This window comes from Taurulus bubalis (genome assembly GCF_910589615.1).
Source record: "Taurulus bubalis genome assembly, chromosome: 16".
NCBI lineage: Eukaryota > Metazoa > Chordata > Actinopteri > Perciformes > Cottidae > Taurulus > Taurulus bubalis.
The window spans coordinates 14,390,721-14,410,192 of NC_136604.1; the positions used below are offsets into that span (position 1 = coordinate 14,390,721).

General features: G+C 40.9%; 1 protein-coding gene across 1 annotated transcript in view; it reads right to left on the reverse strand.

Annotated features, from left to right (window-relative positions):
* Positions 1-16,903, reverse strand: part of kcnh8 (potassium voltage-gated channel, subfamily H (eag-related), member 8) — a gene marked incomplete at both ends in the record, with an annotated part of 44,371 nt that extends 27,468 nt beyond the window's left edge. Inside the window, 3 exons of the mRNA XM_079231665.1 lie at positions 224-355; positions 3,507-3,740; positions 16,828-16,903. Of these exons, the coding sequence (XP_079087791.1) occupies positions 224-355; positions 3,507-3,740; positions 16,828-16,903 (442 nt within the window). The remainder of the gene's footprint in view (positions 1-223; positions 356-3,506; positions 3,741-16,827) is intronic.
* Positions 16,904-19,472: the final 2,569 nt, after the last annotated feature.

Here is a 19,472-nt window from a genome sequence, read left to right on the forward strand (position 1 = left end):
TTTGGTCTGATATAAGAATTGGTCCACACGTGTAACGTTGTAGCACGTAGAAATGGCCTTAACATATCTCAAATCCACACGCTAAAATAAAGAGTAAACATGTGAAAGCTCATTTGAGAGCTCTGATAAAGTGGACATTCCCCTCTCTCGTCTGTGAACCATTGGAATCCATTCAACGACAACAACAACCCATCTTCCCCAAGACGAGCATACACATACTGACCTCCCTTCTTGTCCTCTTGGATGGCTCTGGCTTTAGTATCAGTGATGTCCTTAAATGAAGCCAGAAAGAGCACCACGTCTCCCTTCTCATTCTTAATTGGCACAATGTCCAGCAGGCACCAGAACAGCACAGCTGAAAGAGATAAACACTCTTATTAACACTTTTATACACCATCTCTGATTACATTCACCATGTGTGTGCAGAGCATAACATTTTTGATCCCCAGACTTATTAGTAAGCCTACAGTTTGAGGTCCCTGGGGAGAAGCAGATCCTTAAATAGACCAAGTCGTTGTTCCCCAGGCACAGCAAAAGATGAACCCATCTCTGAGGTCCCATCTCCTGCTAAATGGATTGCTGTTAGAGGAACTGCAGGTCGGCATGTGTGTTTCTGCACCAGCGTTCGTGTGCTTGTGGTCATTAATGTCTCACTTTTTTTAATGTGATTCATTAGAAAGATTGAAAGGAAACGGATTATGTTCTGGAAAATACTAAGTATTATCATTCTGTTCATCATTCAGTTAGTCTTTAATACTACTCATCAATATTTTATATTAACAGTGGAATAAATGACGATGACCAACCCACTGATGCACCAAACACGGCAGTTCCCCTCTGCTCTACGGAGCATTTTCACATCTTTAAGGACATTGAAGCTTTCTTTAACTTGGTTTCCACCGAGCTTGTTAAAGCGACTATTTGGTGAACAATGAAAATAGTCGAGCATCTATAAGCGAAAGAGATGGGTGTTTGAAGCCAATGCTTAAGTGCCTTAAACTTTCTGAAAGTCATCAAGGGCGATTCCTTCTGGTTGCAAAAAGAAGTCTGATTGTATAGAAGTTGATGATAAAATGACCCCACTTCTCACCGGATTTATTACCTCAGTAGTTAATATGACTTTATGGTCACAATCGCTACTTTCAATTCTTCTTCATTACAGCATGATGTTCATTTCGTAAAACTATGGTCCCATTTTGAGTGAAATAGATGACAAAGCAGTGGCTTTTTGTTATACTTTAGGGCTTGGCTACCTTGTGATTGACAGGTCGCTACCACGTGTTCTCCGGTCTAGGATTTTTCAGTGTTTTGTTATTCAAACTTGAACCTTTCACAGTGTGTTTTAAGTTCACTAAGTTACACAAAGCTAAGATGGCGATGGCTAAAATGCAGATCATGGCTAAGTTGACTTCTTATAAACAGTTTATCGATAAGACATGATACACCTTTTCAATTCCTTTTAGTTTTTATTAGATGTGGGGTATTGTTCTCTTTGATAGTTTTTTTTAATTTAAGGAATTATTTATTTTAAAGGTCAGCTAATATTTTTGTTATCGTGTCACCGTTTATCTTTACCCTCAACTACTTAGATTATACTTACATATATTTGGTCAAGATGGATGTCTTCAAAGCAGCAGTCATGGTCTACCTTTCATTTTTTTTTCTATTCAGTGTCTAGAAGTAAATTGCTGATTACAAGGGATTTCCCATGGAGTTCCCTCCCCTCAGTCCCACTCACTAAATCTTCCTTGCATGGCGATGACTCAATCACAGCGTTCGTGTGTGTGTGAGTGTGTGTGTTGTCTGTGTGTGTGTGTGAATGTCTGCATGCCTGCGAGACAAGGCAGCACTATCAAGCATGCAGCGAGAGAGTGTTGCTGATTGCTCAGCCTGACAAACGGAGGGCAAACCGCGTCAGCTACATTTACTTTCAGGACTCTGCTGTGACGAACGGATAGAGCGGGATGAGACAACATGAAGAGGCAGGGAAAGAAAAAAGGAAGATCAGCATGGGAGACAAACAGACAGACAGTATTATGTGGAAATGGTCAAATATGTGGGTGAAAAGAGAGACCGAGGGAGAGGAAAGAGAACAGAAGGGAAATGGAGATATGCAGGGGGACATAGAAAAGACAACAAAGCATGAGACACAGTGGCGTAGAGTAGACAGTCACATCTGTGGTGGTATTAGCAGAGATGTCTTTATGCAAACTGCACTGAGTCATCTATGAAACCTGCCTTAAACCTCTTAAATCTTCATATTTATTTGATCACAAATGAGATGTTCAACCTCAAACACTACTCGGAAATTTAAGTTTAACCCCTCTCCTTAAACACAATGAGTCCCGCTGAATACATAAAGTTACAAGAAAAGGCAATTCAGTCTGATCAGACGAGGAGTTTGCCCAGTTGTCATGGAATTGCAAATGTTAAAATTCAAATTTTTCTGAGCATTTTAAATATTTCTTGTCCATGTCGGCTCAAAAGCTGAGAAAAAGTAACTTCCGTTAGAAATTATCAAAAGATCCAGAACAGCTACTGAATGGACCGATAGTGAATATTTCATCAACATATTTCCAAAACCATGAATGAACCTTCGATCCTAATCCTTATTATGTCTCTGCAGAAATTAGAAAGCTTGCAATGTTGACACTGTATTACAAATAACTGGTTTCTATTGATTTGTGACAGAGCAGCTGCAAAGACATTCCCCAACAAACAGCAACGCTGCGCGAGCGCGCACACACACACACGCACACACACACACACACACACACACACACACACACACACACACACACACACACACACACACTGCAAGAATATGAAGGATAAATGTGAAGAAAACTCAAACAGTCGTGCAAAGGTACGTGGCACCATCCCTCATCACAGCAAACATGTCCACTGATGATGTGCTCATTATTTTCCCGCATCATTTTGTTCACTGGCCAGCTGGCTAATCAGCGAGGCACAGGCCAAACCATACCGCACCAGGACTAGCTACTGGGCTCAGTGTAATCAAAGGAGACTGGGTTGAGGAGTCATGAGCTGATAGCCATGAAAGTTTAATGTGTGTCAACGGTAAATGATAACTGGAGGGTTTATGTGACTGATTGCTTAGTTTAATCACCTTTTAATGAGAATGAGCAAATAAAAAAGTTATACACCCATTACTCTAGCCATTACTTCATATATCCATGGTTCCATCTCAGCCAATTTAAATGTGGCTTCTCCAGAAATAGCCACAGAGAACTGCCATCCATTTATGGAAATACACAGGCAAAGTCCAACTTGGTAACCGCGCTGTCTGTGTGCACTCTAATGGCTTTCTGTGCCTGTCTACTTGCTTTGGGTCCAACACTTAATTGGTAAATGGTATATAGGAAGACATAAAGACTGTGTGTTATGGTAAAGTGACTAGATATGAGCACTAGAGAGCAGCAAAACGTTGACAACAATTGAACCAATTCAACAACTAAAAGCCAAACTGTGTTTCCAATGCTTACCTGTCTTTTTGTAGAACATAATCTCATCTTTAAACTCCTTTCGGTCCTCCAGGGCGTCGTCAATGCTGAGGATGATGCTTTCGCTGGTCTCTGGGCCGAACAGGAACTTACAGGCACAGCTCTTCTGCATGACCTCGGCCCGGGAGAAGCCTGTGAGCTCGCAGAATCCATCGGAGCAGTAGACGATGGGAAAGCCCTTCAACACCTGTGCATTAGCCAGGATGAAGTTGCTGTCTGCAGGAGAAAAAGAAACAAGAGTGAGAGAATTGCTGAGAGGACAAAGAGGTGCGGAGGTAATTACATCGGTCTTTAGGTTGGGGGGGAATATATGTACGGTAACATAATTCTATCTCTCCTGCTTGTCCAGACTTAGAAAAGCTCATGGATGTCTATTGTGTCCCTGATTTTAAAGGAATAATGAGCGAGTTTTGCCCAATTCCCAGTTTCTCTTAAAATAATAGAAACACACTTTTAAACACTGTTTAACGTATTTTCACACTGAATGCAGTAGCATAAAAAGATAAAATCCAATGTGTTTTTCTGACTTTAGGAAAGCAGGAAAAGTAGAAAAACTCCCCAAGGACCAATCTATAATTTTATACAATTCATTATTTTGCCCTTTTAAGAATCCCTGGAGGTCCCAACAATAATCCCTAGACAACCATAGACCAATAGCGCTAAATATCTGTCAAAGCAACGTATTAATAGGATTAATTAACACTTGTCACAGTAATTGATGTTACCAATAGAGGTTAACGTTTTGTTTTGGCCACTTGGGAGCAGCACAACAAGCTGTAAACACAACATTGACACATACTTTCAGCTGACGACAGAAGCAGCTTTGAGTACTTTGCCAGGTGTTTATATTTCTATGTGGCTGTGGACAGATTGTCACTGCGATAGCGTCGCAACCGTTCAAGATGCAGTCGCGAAACTTTACAGGTGTGTAGTTGAGATCAAAATAAAGGCAAAGTTTGAAAATGGATGTTGTCAGAGAAAGGGCGCTGGAAATAGGAGGAGGTGGGGAAGGGGTCATTGCCCCCCACACACACTTTAGATAAGGTGATCCCATCACAAGATGGTCCTACTTTAGCTGTTTTTGGTTTCCACCAACTCCAGAGAAAAATATCTGTCTGAAGGGAAAAGCAGCGATGGGTGGTTATTTACTGTGTGTTGGTGAGGCTATTATAGTAATTTGTTCGATCAGAGCAACTTTAATGTTGTTGTTTTTTGTCAGATGGACATTATGACTACCATTCTCAGCTTGACTTTAGCCAGCTAGGATGCCAACAGACCACTTCCATTTCAGCTCCCACCACCCACTTTTTAAACTTCAGATAATAATGGAAGCAAATTCAACTGGTCAATTCAAGGGGTAACTCTGCTGTTTCACTGAATTTCTCTCAATAGCCATTGGGGCTCAAATGTGACTTTTTACCACACCGATACACAGGCGGATGAGATCCTCAGCTCAGGTAGTTGAAGGCATGTGTGGGCTGCAAAATGAAGGTCATGTACAAACGACTGATTTAGAGAGTTGCCATAGAGAGAGGTTACTTGTTAAGGAGAAATAAGAGTAAAGAAAAGAGTGAGATGATATGAGTGTACAATCAATGGGGAATGTGCTGGAGTGCTGACAGTGAAGATAAAATTGCATTACTGCTGAAGTCGATCATAATTAATTAGACTATTAGTGTCTAGCTCTAAATACACGGTTGAAGTGGACCAGCTGTTTATACCTGTATCCATCTATAATGGCACACAAACACACTCAACCATCCACACAAACAAACACCCACAGTGCCAATGGAGCGCAGAATGATGCTGAGCTGTGCTGATAGACAGCTAATGTTTACAGTACAATGCCTATTATATAAGACAGTGGATCATTATGGTTTGGCAGATTCTATAATGTGTGTGGGTGTGTGCACCTGCTCAAACTAGCCCCTCAAACCACACACACACACACACACACACACACACACACACACACACACACACACACACACACGCACACACACACACACACACATATTTAAAGCTACATGCAGCATTAACAGATTTTACCTTATAGATTTTGAGATATTAGTATAATCACAGTAAATAATTGAGTCACATCCATTAAGCCACACACTCATATACAGAAAAACACAAAGTGGCGTGAGCTTGTTTATAATCATTGCTGGAGACATTCTGCAAAGTGTCTTGTTTCAATTACATTTCATTACCAAAATCAATTTTCTGCATCAATAATTCCTTTTCCCACCAACCCAATTGTTTTATGTTGTACGTCAGGCTTTGTTGAAGGAAACCACCTTAGATTTGAACAGGGAATTCAACCTCGGAGAACGAAACCCTTGCATGCGTGCCTTAAGAGGAATGAGCAGCATGTCCTTTTTTATTATCCCATTCAGCGATCAACAACTGCTTCTGTCGCCTGCTGACACTCACTGTCAGGAATGTGGGACCAGAGAAAATAGCCAGGGATTACGCAATTGCGAATAAATTATAATTGAGTTTTATTAAAGCATGGGTATTATCTTCATCATTTCTGTTACTTACACTCGCATCATTGCGAGTTTGGCTAACTGGGGTTTTTGGCTCGCCATACATAATGTCCCTTGTCTACAGTGTCAACAAAATGCTATGAAAGGACCAAAAGCCACAATGCATCATTCCTTCTCCAAATCATTTCTGACTTTGCTGGCCTGTCTCTGGCTCTCAGCTCCAAGTTAATTTGTTTCTGAAGGCGTACATCCTTAAAAATGGCTCAGAAAAATATACTTTAGTTACTTAAAAATGCTGAATTTGCTCATATGCAGCTGAGAAACTGTAGTTGTTTGCAAACGTTACTCAAACACAAGTACATTGTGTATTTGAAGTTACATACACAAGGCGTGGCTTACTTACGTCTTGTTTTAAAGATTTTGGACAACAATAGTGGCTCAAAGAAATAATATCAGGCATAAAATGTGAGTTGGATAAATGTATTTTCCTGAGATTAGTTGATATTAATAAATTATATAAAGGTTATAACCAGACCCATTCTTTAAAAGATAGTTCCAAATTCTAAAAAAAAAAAAAGGATTTAATGTTGGTGATAATCCTTCACTGCACAGAGAAACTCTGCGACTGATAGATGTTTCCAATAGACAGTTAAGGTAATTATTTAATAGCTCACCTCCCATTTTCTCTTATAAATAATTTGGCTACGCTGGAGGTCTGATTGTCTCACTACTCATTCTTGTTCCATCCGATTCCCTTTCAGCGTGGACGTTTCTGGATTCGCTCAGCAGTTTACTGTTATGCAGTCTTAAAATCACCAACAGGAAGTTATGAAAATAAAACCCAAGTCGTAATTAACTGTAGTTATGTTTTAACAATGTTTTTGAAATCAACACAGATGAAAAAAACTGCATTGCCAGTGATGCAACACGAGAACGTCATGTCAGCAGTTATACTCTGACTGCATGGCCCAGACAGATGGTCGGAGTGGGTCTCAACATTGGAACCGGCTGTCACACTTGAGGCCCCTCAGGCTCGGTAAGCAAGAGAGACACCGACTGGTGGCAGCTCCCTCGAGCACTCGAGGATGGTGTTGACGGAAAACGCATGTTTACAATAAAAATATACAACTGTGTTTGAGAGTGGACTACTTTGGTTGGATATAATTGACATATGTGCAGTGCATTGTTTGAGGGTACTTAATTCATGAGGAAAGGTGTCTTATATCTTGTTTTGTGATGCAGATTATCAAATGTACGCTGACTACATAAATAGACATGCAAGCAAAATACACTGTCCTCACCTGAAAACTTGTTGTTTTACACAAAGACACATTGCAACCAAGTAAGTAGACGGACATACTGTATAACTACACCTCCATATTGCAGATGAATGTGTTATAGTGATTTAACACTTTAACATGGTTCCATGAGTTAAAACCAGGACGTCAATCAAGAAAAACAAGAATATTAAGGCTGATCTGAAGGTTCATTGCGGATTTCAAAGACCCTAAAAAAAGATTCAGGCTTCTTTTATGAGTGATGGGGTATTATGTGAATATTAAACTTTGATAAAAGTTGCAACCATTATGGTTATTTCACTTGTGTTGTCTTTTCTTCCTCATTGCTTTTTAGGATTTCATTGGAAAAAGGTGAGCAATCCAGCAACCACGCAGCAATCAAGATTCAGCAACTTTTAAATCAACGTGTAATGTTAACTGTGGGGTTGTTGCTTATGTTGACAGATCACTGTCAATCAAATCAACCACTCCTACACGGACCTCATGGAACCTAGCTGTGTATTTGTATTTTCTTTAAAAAGTATAGCCTACAGATTTAAGTTTCAGGACCTCTTGTTTGAATACTTGTTTGTTATGATGTCATTTTTGCTTTATCCTTTCCTTCAAATTACCTCATCTATCTTTTTCTCCAACTTTTTTGTCTCCTTCCTCCAACTGTCCTACTTTGGCTCTTTCCCTTCCTCTTTTTGCAAATACACCAGCATTGCGTCCCGCTTCTCACCTTTCCCAGCCCTCTATATTCCTACCGTTGCTCCCTTGTTTCCATCCCTCGCTATATTCCTCTTTTCTCTCAATCACTCCCTCTGTCCTTTACTCATCTTTCCTTCCCTCCCCGCTGTTCTTTATGTCCCTCCTAATGTTTTGGATCTCTCCACCTAATTACTCTTCATCTCCTCTCTACCCTTGAAATTCCACCAAACTATCCTTCTTCTCCCCGATCCATTTATTTCCTTCATTTTTTGGCCAAGTTCACCTTTTCCTCGACACCTCTCCAAGAGCATCATCTGTGTACTTGTACTATCTCTCCTCTGCACCTGAAACTATGTTAAAGGGAAAGTCTGAATCATCTCTATTTGAGTCGTTTTGAGATTTCATCTCACTGTCAACCACTCCACCACCTCCCCTTTGTCTCTCTTTTGTTTCTTTTTTTCTCTCCTCTGGATCTTCTCTCTTCGGTCTCAACCTCTTCATCACCTCCCCTTTCTCTCCTGTATCGTCTCTCCATTCTGTATTTTGTTTGGCTAATTGCTCTGGTGTAGAAGCCCATATATCACCTCCCCTCATGCTCACACTATTGCATGACAGCTGCTGGAGGAACCCCACAGGGACACAAGAGGGGGAGCGGAGAAAGAAAGACTGAGACAAAGAAAGAGAGAGAAAGGGCAGAGGAGAAAAGAGGGCAGGGAGAGAAGAAAGAGAACAAGAAGAGAGATGGTTACGGAGCCTTCTAATGCAATAAAAGTCAACATAAGCGGTGTGTAATTGTTGGTGAACAAGTGGTTTATGTAAGCTACTAATACAAGATCATTTCATGGGTCATTATTCCATCAAAACACCAGCAAGAGTGCTGTTTCCTCTTCTCAAAATGCATTAATTTTAGTGGTTTGTAGAGTTATGTTTAAACAGTATTAGCTGTTAACACAAAATACAAGATGTTGAAGTCTTCCTGGCAAGTCACCCTTTGTGACAAAGTACTGACAGGAAGAAGTACAGGAAGAAGTTGTTATAGCATCTCAGCTGGCATCATGCCTTCTACAAGCATCTGTATCTTTTATGGCCAACAATGTTTTTTAAATATTAATCAAGTAGTTTTTAGCCAAGCTAGCTGCAAGGCTTTGGGGATGGTAATGATCGTTCTCTCAGTCTCTCAGTCAGTTGATCCACCGTATCGTGACAACTATTGTGTGTGTTGGCATACAATTTGGTCAATGAATCTGTCTTATGGTGAACTCTGTCTTCTAGTCTAGAGCTACAAGAGTTTGGGCCTCCCTGTTTTGCACACCATAGTGTAGTAATATAGTGTTTAATGTAATTGTTTGCTTACACGTGGGGACGTCCACGTGTAAGCAACCAACCAGATGTGTCACTGTGTCGCTAAGCCAATCATATTGTTGCTGTCAAACTTTAAAGGTGTGCTCTGCTCTGCTGCTGTCAGCTGTCATTTCAGTTCGGAAACGAATGCGGCCCTCCTCCACCCCAGTCACCTACAGGCAGCAGGTAGTCAACTCCTCACATCACGGGAGGACAGCAACTCCCTTCTTCACCACCACCAGTGTCTGGACTCCAGGGGGATTCTGCCGGGTCAGAACTCAGAGTCACTGCCCCTTGTTTATCCTGGTTCAGGATAGAGTCCGATCGCCAAAGACTTTGCACTATTCATTGTGATCCAACGTAATAAAATTATTGTGAGTTCGGAACAAGTCTCTCCTGATTGAAATAGAGTGACGTGTGCATTTATCGCACGAAAAACACGCCGCCGGTATGTAAAGGTTTTAACGTTGTCATTGTGAGCATGTTGGCATACTGATGTTACCACTTTACTCACTATGCCTAAGTAGGACTCTTGTATCCCAACAACAATGAAAGAACACACAAAAACCAATGACAATGTGTTTTAGATCGGAGGACTTGTTGGAGTTTACTTTCTCAGAAGGTCAGTTCTACAATAACTAGGTAGGTCAGAAGAAAATCTAAGGCAGCATTTGCACCATCAGGTACATTTCTTCACTACACGCTCCGAAACAGATAGAACATCGAGGGAGAGGTGTGTGTTTATTACCTTGTGTACACACTGCTTTGTCCCAGATTTGTGGTTTTAAACTCACTCACAAATGCTCCACATGCACATTCACCAGCTCCCAGACAGCCCTGTGACAACACCCAAAGTAACCACTGAGCTATTTACAGCACAACAAGTCATATGATGGGTGAGCAAACATAATGAAGCACTGGAGTAATAGAAAGAGAGAGAGAGGGAACCAGAGAAACTGACAGAGACACAGCAGGGGGGAATGGATTGCAACGCAGGTGAGAGAGTGAACGATGAGGAGTGGGAGAGGGTCAGGGGAAGAGAAGGGGAGACTGAGAAATATACAGAGGGAGACAGATGAGAGTGGGAGGGGGACACGAGGTGATGGGGTGAGATGGAGCCATGAGAAGTGGAATGATGAAAGATGGAGATTGAGTGTGGCAAAAATTGTCAGGGAAGTGGAGAGATGGATGGAGAGACCCCTTCACCTCTTTGTCAGAATTCATGGCAGCCTCTCACTACAACCACTACAAAGCAGTCACATAACCACAAAAAAAGTCACTCTAGAGTTTCCATAGTAACCACTGACACACACCATAGCAGCCAAGGTTGCAACTGTACAGTGTCTTGTATACGGAATCTAATCAACACTGTTATTCAATTAATGTTGCACAGCAAAGTCTCTGGACTTTATCAGCAAATTGTATTGTGTATAATGTCAGAGATTACACACATTTGGAAGTGACACAGTAATAGGACAAGTTACACACATTCAGAGAGCCATTCAGTGGTAATCCTCTCACACCATGAAACTGAAGAGAAAATCATTAGACAAATCCACAGCCTTAATCATTTCTGTGGCGTTTTCTCACACAGTCCCCCAGGCTCTCACCAATTGAAACATTACACCAGTGCATTCCTGACATTTGCATGCCCGTCTGCCAGCTTTCTTATGTTGTTTATCTACATCTCTTTGTCAGTATCTTTTTCACCTTTCATTGTCATTCTTAAAATGTCTGTCATAGCCTCCTTCTCGCTTTCTCACAAAACCCAACCCTGTCATTTGAAAAATGTACTGAGTCTAAAAATGTCTGACTTCGCCAAGACTCCCACTGGTGAAACCCTGTCTGTCGATCGTGTTGGACACTCCATTAGAGGCGCCGATTAGGATCGGAATCTCGCTAATTAGGCGGCTTAACAAGGCAGAACGTCCACGTTAACTAGATGACACTCATACAGAAGTGCCAGTGGTTTGGTGAAACAGACAATTTACTCTGCACCTTTTAACTGCACAGTAATAACCACGTTTAGCGACCTTCTAACTACTGTTCTGATGATGATGGCTGTATTGTCTCAGCTGTGGGATGCTGTTGAAATATTAAGAAAACGATTTAAATCCATTTTACGTCTTACATCAGAGCTCTTTAAATTGAATGTATCCTGAAAGTTTCAACGTTAAGCGACCTTTTGACTACTGTTCTGATGATGATGGCTGTATTGTCTTTAAAAAATGCTTTCTCAAAGCAAAGCCACTGGATACTGCTGGGTCGCGATTAATTCAAAACACTAATTTACATTTCATATAGATTACAGTTCATATAGATGCTCAGGATCTTCTTACTTTTAATGTGACATTTAACTCATGATGCTGTAGGAAACCTTGTTATGATTAATACAAGTTAAAACATGTTCCCTTGAGGCAAGTAGTTGTTCTTTAAGTGTTTACGCTGGAGCAGCAGGCAGCTATTTTCAGCAAAGGACAAAGGACAAAGTCAGCAACTATTTGGTGAAACATTTAACTAAAGTACCAGTTATTTCTCTCCTCAAACTCTAAAACAGAGCAGCCTCAGTGCAGTGTCTGCTTTATGTGTCAACAGACAACTATTTGCTAACAAGTTGATAAAAGACAACAATAATAATATGTATAATAATAATGTATTTACAGCGTATTGCACTTCCTCCATAGTGGTTGAGAGAAAAAATCATGTTAATTCAGGCCTAATAATGGACTAAATTATAATTCATACAAATACTGCATGCCTTTCAAATAAACAGTGTTGACTTTTTCCAGTTAGTATGTGAGCTAGCTAGCTTGGCGATTGGTAGCTCTTTAGCTTGGTGAAGCAAGATAGCTGGCTGTTACCGATTTAGCTCACCAGCTATAGCTTAATAATGTTATGCGTCACCAAGCTTCCAGCAGCACTTATTTCACGAGGATGTGTGAATACATTTTGCTGTGCTACTTTCTGGTGGGCACCATGGCAGTACTTTGATACAATGTCATAGAAAAGGGGTCATCTGTATTCTACATCCACCAGGATACAGCACAGCTTCATCCTCTCCTTCTTATTTTTTACCTGATATTAAGTGGGCTTTGGAGAAAATGGGAAAAGCACTGCCAATCCACTGCCGGTAAGCGAGACCCCTTCTGGACCCTGCAGCACTACAGTCAATGATGATTGATTACTCCCTCACAGGCTCATAACTGCATCCATTACTTCTTTCACAGTCATTCGCTAACTGAGGACAACATTAGACCTGCCTTTTCACAAGTTGGCATAATCAGATAACAATGTGCTAAGCGTCTATTAAGGGAATTAAGGAGATGCTGATGTTTTAGATACTTTGACATATGTAATCCTGGCTATTCTCAACAAAGCATCCAGCTTATCTCTACTTTAACAAACCTAGGTGAAGCATATGTGCATCAGCATTTGGTCTGTGGTCTTTTATACTCAGTAATTAGCTCCCTGGGTCTTCCTCCAGCTCATAAAGTTTCTGGTGAGACTGATCCATTGGGACAACAACGATATATCCTCTGTCTTCTTTGAGACAGCAAGTTGTGGAAGCCTTTCTACTGTGTGCAATACTTTTTATTAAACACTCACCTAGCAGCAAGTGGTAATCACGATGTGGGATCCCACAGCTGCTTTTTAACAGCTCAATTAGATGCTGCATTTAAAGAGAGTTAGTCAGTGGAGAGGAACTTCTACTTAACTACCCTTATGCCAAAGAAACAGTGGCAGCTGAGCACACACACACACACACGCACACAAACATAGTTAAACAAAGTGCTGAAATGCTGCACACTTTCCATTTCTCTTCTTGCTATTCCTTCTCTGTGTCTTTCTTTACACATACATGCATATCTCTCTCACTCACTCACTCACTCTCGCTCTCTTTCGTTCACATACACACTTTAACATACCGACTCAACACGCAGCTATTCTAAGTCTAGGCATCAGTGATTGTGACAGTAATTACCTCGTGGAGGTGGAACTGTGTTCTGAGAGCTAGAAAATAGCAATCTGGAAAAATGGTGGCGGTTGGTGAGCATGCGGCACACACTGAGACTTTACACAGCCCTCTGCTACAACTCTACCACCAAACCTTTTGCTTAATACTGTCTCTATCGCTCCAACGGAGGCCGTCATTGACAGAAAGGCAAGTCAGCAAGTAGTCTGAACTGGTGACGAGACCGGAGCAATGGCTTCAGTTTAGAGGTGTTAAGTGACAGTTTGCTACGTGTATAAATGTATGGGTCCATTTTAAATGCACTCCAATGATAAGCAGTGGTGGCATAACTAAGTACATTTATTCAAGTGTTGTACTTAAGTAAGTACAGTTTTGATGTACTTACTTGACTATTGACCATTCTGTTTTCATTTATACCTCACTACTCAGAAAGTATAATGTGTACTTTTACTTTTGATACATTTTGCTAATAACTACTCAAGTAACATTTTGAATTCAGGACTTTAACATGGTATCTCTGCTTTTACTTAAGTAAAAGATCTTAGTACTTCTTCCACAATATGACCGAAGGCCCATTAAGGTACTCAAAATATTTACTCCTACTTGAAAAAGGGGAACATAATGTAATACTTTCAATCTTAATTGATTTTAGAAAAAATTGACATGATGTTCATATTAACTGTGTTAAAAAAATTATGCAGAGCTGCAACTATTAGTTGTTTGTTTAATTAATGGGCAACAATGTAGTCACTTTTTAACTAAAATGCCATCAATTCACAAGTTCCAGCTTCTAAGTATTGAATAATTGCTGGTTTCCTTGGTCTTCTATGATATTGAACTGAATCTCTTTGGGTTTGGGACTGTTGAACATAACAACCATAAATAAATTGACTTAATCTTTGGAAAAGCTTTTTTTTTAAACAATTTGAATCGCTAATGATAATATTTGTTAGTTTCAGCCCTAAATGTACACTTGCTTCAAATCTATGGGCTAAGTGACAATATGTGTGATTGTAATGAGTAGCTTGCTGCTCCAGTGATGGACAGGTGGTAATATTATTCACCTGGATGGCAAACTGTTATAGTGATGACAGAAGTTGTCACAGCACTCTCACACAGCCATCAGAGTCCAGAGTAACAGACAGATTCTGTTGTTCAATTACGCTACAGGCAAACAGGGACACACCGATCCTTAGAGGTGTTTGTGTCTGTCAACCGATAAGTCGACAAACACACACACACACACACACACACACACACACACACACACACACACACACACACACACACACACACACACACACACACACACACACACACACACACACACTGTTGCCCTTTTGAAAAGTCATAAAAGGAATTGTGAGATGACTTTGTTCAAAATAAACAGTAACTTGGCCAAAGTCATCTGTGGGATGCTGTTGAAATATTAAGAAAATGATTTAAAGCCATTTTATGCTTTCAACACCTGGATTTATTGAGATAAACCTGTGAGCATGGAAACCACTCTGAAAAAGTTTAATCCATGTGAAAGGCCACCTTTGAATGTACAAAAAAGGAGCACTTTTCAACGAGTACAAATCAAGTCAAAGGTTTGCCAACTTTCACTTTCATCCATTTATCATACACTGTTTCCAGGTCCCACCTGCCTGCCCGGGCTTTGGATGACGTCAAAGGGATCACATAGCAGTGAACCCAGTGTGTTTCTTATAGTTGCTCCTGACCAGGCCACCAGAATCAATTTGTCCAGTCGGGCTCTGCTGCCTCCAGTTTGTCTTATCTTGCAGTTAAAATCCAACGTTAATTTCCTCTACTTCACAGCTCAAGGACAACCCATTTGCGCTGTACAGTAGCACTCCTATTCGCTAGTGTTAGAAGAGAGCTGCTGTTTGTTGCTACTCGACATATAGCCTGCTCTTACTCATACAGTGGTGCTCAACCTGCAGATATGGGTACTGAAATGAGGGTGGATGTCTGTGGTTATTATAATGCCTCACTGAGAGGTATGAACGTACCAGACAAGATGGAGAATGTCCCAAAAAGAGGGGTCAGGTGGTGAGTTTGGGTTGGAACGAGCCACTAAATGCAATATGTATTATTATCCCTGATGTCTATGATTAGGAATTTAAAAATAAGTGAAACATATTGGTACTACACAGACAGAAGTGTGTTTGAAAAGGTTGTAGTGGCTTTTTAGTGCAAATTTTAAACACCAATAATGGCATAGCACATACCGTTAGTGTGCTGGTTGAAACATTAAGCTGCAAATAATTTGACAATCAATTGCCAAAGATTCACTGGTGTCAAGTTCTCTGGTGTGAACATTTGTAGCTTTTACTTTTGTTTTAACACTAAAATAAGTATCTTATACGTTTTCGACTGATGGTTAGACAAAACTAAACAAAACTAATGGTTATTTTTCACTGTTTCCAGACCAAACAAATAATCAGTGTATTGACAAAATATAAATGATGATCATAATAGTTAGTTGCAAGCTTACTGGTACATCATAACATAATGAAACGCAAAAGCAAACAATTGAAAACATTGCATGCCTAAGCTACCTCATGTTCAGCCTGAAAAGCCTGAACATGAATTCAAACTGAGCAGGGAGAGAGGTTTAGGCCTGGAGAATGAATGCAGAGCAGCTCAGCTTAACTAAACACAAACGAGCTGTGAAACATTGCTTATTTCTAAGAATCCTCACAGAGAAAATGATCATTAAGAAAAAAGTCTACGAAGATAAAAAGGCCAGAGTTCAGACACAAGTTGTCGTTTAGAAATGCCTCGGTGTAGCCTCCCTGCCTCAGCCCAGGGAAAGACCTGCTGTAAAGCCACCGTCGACCAATTAATTTTGATAAATGCGACTGCTGGTTGCAGACCGGCGGGAGGAAGACCGTACTCGCCGCAGGACTTGTCGAGCCAAAGAGCAGAGCTAATAAAGGTTAACTTCACGGGGAGGAAAAATCATGTGTGGGAAAGTTGGATTTATTTAGGTGTGTTCACAAATATGTGCCTCAAATAAATGGCACAGGCTGCAACTTGTGAGCAAGTTGTCAAATGTGTGATGTTTGGCTTGGAGCCTGCGTGAGCGTCCAGTTATCTCTTTTGTCGCTGTCCCTGGTGCTGAGTTTTCAGCACCAGGGACAGCGACAGACTCAGCCGGCTAATTGTGGTGGGAGCGTCTCCGGCTCACCTCTCTGTCTGGTCCTGAGACATGAAACGATTTTGAGTAACCGAGAAGTTAAAGTCTGTCTCAGCCAAAAGCAAACGGACATGAGATAATCTGGTACCCACCCTGCTGTCTAGACCATTTACAACAAGAACAACAAATCGAGATCTTTCTTGGATGTTTGCGTTAGGCTTTTAATCTGCTCAAGGTTCTCCAGGAAATTGGGTTGCAGTCCGTTTACACACCAGAGGATACCTGGCAGTCGAAAACTTAAACCAAAATATACCTGCAAAAAAGATCCGAGTGTTTAAAATAAAGAAATAAGTAAAAGCAAACTTACGAGTGCCATCAAACCGTGTGGCTATAGTGTCCAGAAACGTGTTCTGCGGCGCTAATAATCCCTTCATCACAGGCATTTTCCCTGCTTGATACCGAAGTCCCCATCAAAGTTACTCAAGAGATGGTGCAAGTCGTCCAAATATGTGAGTTGATCCCATTTAAGCCGCGGAACCTATATGAACAAGGAGCTCTCCGGTAAACTCGGTACAGTGCGATCCCCAGTCGGCGGAGAGTGCACGTGATGCGCGCTCCCGCGTGTCTGGAGCTTCTGTTGCGTGTGTAAATGACAAGAGAAGATGAAGCCCACAGGTGCAGTTCAGGTAGTAGCCAGGGCCGACCGTGAGAGAGTGGGACTCTGTCAGCGATGCCTTTATTATGCCGTTGGATTCAATGACCATCTGTCCACAGCGCGCAATGGTGGGAGACATCAATCACTCTCAACAACAACTGGGATCAAATGTGGGAGTCTCTCAGTGTGGCGACAGAAACATAACTTATGTTTACATTTATCTTTAGATCTTATTTTATAGCTTCTCGCAGAAGTCAGCTTTCTTTGTTAAATCCCCGCATCAATTAAGTAAATCATCGAATTATGATTGTGCAATACTCAGTAGAAATAACAGACAACTGATTGCTCAATTGATGGAAATCCCATTATAAACAATGCACGTGGGATATTGTTTTTATATATAAATCATTGTTGTCAATGTGTCACAATACACTCCATAGAAAGTGTTCATGAAATGAGTCAGTTGGTTTGTATTAATAAAAAATACATTTTGGATATCGGTTTTTTTTGCTGTAGAAAACGTGTAAATAGAAGAAAAAAAAGATAGTTGTCCAGGCATTATGCAAATGAGACCGACAAACAAACAGAAAGGGAGGGAGAGGCAGAGAAAGGTATCAACAGCATGTTGTCCTCCCATCACCCCAAACCAAAAACAGTTCTGCACGGGACCTGCAGCTGCAGCCGTTAATACATAGACCTGAAACAAAACACACTAGTTGCACGTTGCAGAGTAATTGCCTCAAGAGACACATGGCTCAATTACCCACGTTGTGTTGACTGTCTGACTGTCAACGTGTCCACGCTGCTCTCTCCAGGCGCACACTGTGCTACCTATCAGCAGGTGCACAGCCGGCCAAAGTAACACGCGAGTTTTAGCGCCATCTAGAGGTAAGATTAAGGGACGACCTGCATGGAAGATCTGTCTAATAGGGCAGGAGTAAAAAACAAAACATGATCAACAGAGAACTGTTCAGCAGACTTATCTGTTGCACCATAGCGCCCTCGTGTGGACAGTAACGTGCCAAGCTCCACCACATCAAATTATTGTACTTTCCATGTTACTTTGACGTCATTAATCCACATACAACCGGAGAATGCAGATTATACATCCATGTTCTGAATAAGGTTTACACGAAATGTGTTGGTATAAATGGGGTATAAAATAGTCAAATGTACAAACAGAAGTAAACCTGAAGATCTGTACTGTCGACAGTCACTTTTACACCAGAGCATAAAATTGAATTTTTTTGAATATTAATATAAATGCAGATTTATAGTTCAGCTCAAATAGTTATCTCAAAAAATAATATTCTGAAGGTGTCAAATCAGCTCATTAATAGAAATACAATTAACAAAAGGGAAATCTATGAGATTTTGGTTGAAGCTAACGGAAACTATCCACTTAAAACAGACTCAAATAACTCTTTCCCCCAAGAAATTGGGAAACAACTAAATTTTGACACGCACAGGTTGGCTGGATCACCATAACTAGACAATGCTTTATAGCTCATTTTGTTCATAAGGACCAGAGCTGTTGATTAGACGGCAAAATGCCGAAATGGTTCATGTGCAAGCCTCACCGAAAGGAAGTACAGGCAATGTTCATGTAAGGATGAAAATCATATAGAAAGGAACTCAAGTACTTATAAAATATCAGTTTTCAAACTCTAGTCTGTAAATCCACAAATGGGATTGCACCCAACATTTTTCAATTACACGCATCATGTTGCAAAGACACCTCTAGCAAATAACAAACCTGGAAAACATCCACACAAACACACACACACACACACACACACACACACACACACACACACACACACACACACACACACACACACACACACACGCAGGCAAAACATATCAGACAGAACCAAACTCGATTCTAGGCCAATCCCATTACCATCAGTGCCACAGCATGGACTCAACACCAAAAGTGAGAAGTCGTGCATCCTACTCAAATTCTCCACAACTGTGAAGCAGCTGTTACAGCTGTTATTTCATTTAGACAAAGTGAGGTCACCAGGTGCTCTAAGGCTGACTGCTGTGAATCATACATCAACTCAGTGGCTTCAAACAAGCACACTCACACGCAATGTGCCTACATGTACTCATACAAAACACATACATGATACAGGAAAAGAAACATGTGAGTTGTGTCCCTGAGGTGAGGCAGCATGAAACCGAGAGATATAATTCCATAAATGTGTCAGCTAATAAAATTAGAACAGACAGCCAACGCACTGTGATGCTTCACCTGAGTAATTAAGTGCTTAATGCATCATTTAATCCTGATCACTGCGCGAAAGTGTGTGTGTGTGTGTGTGTGTGTGTGTGTGTGTGTGTGTGTGTGCCAA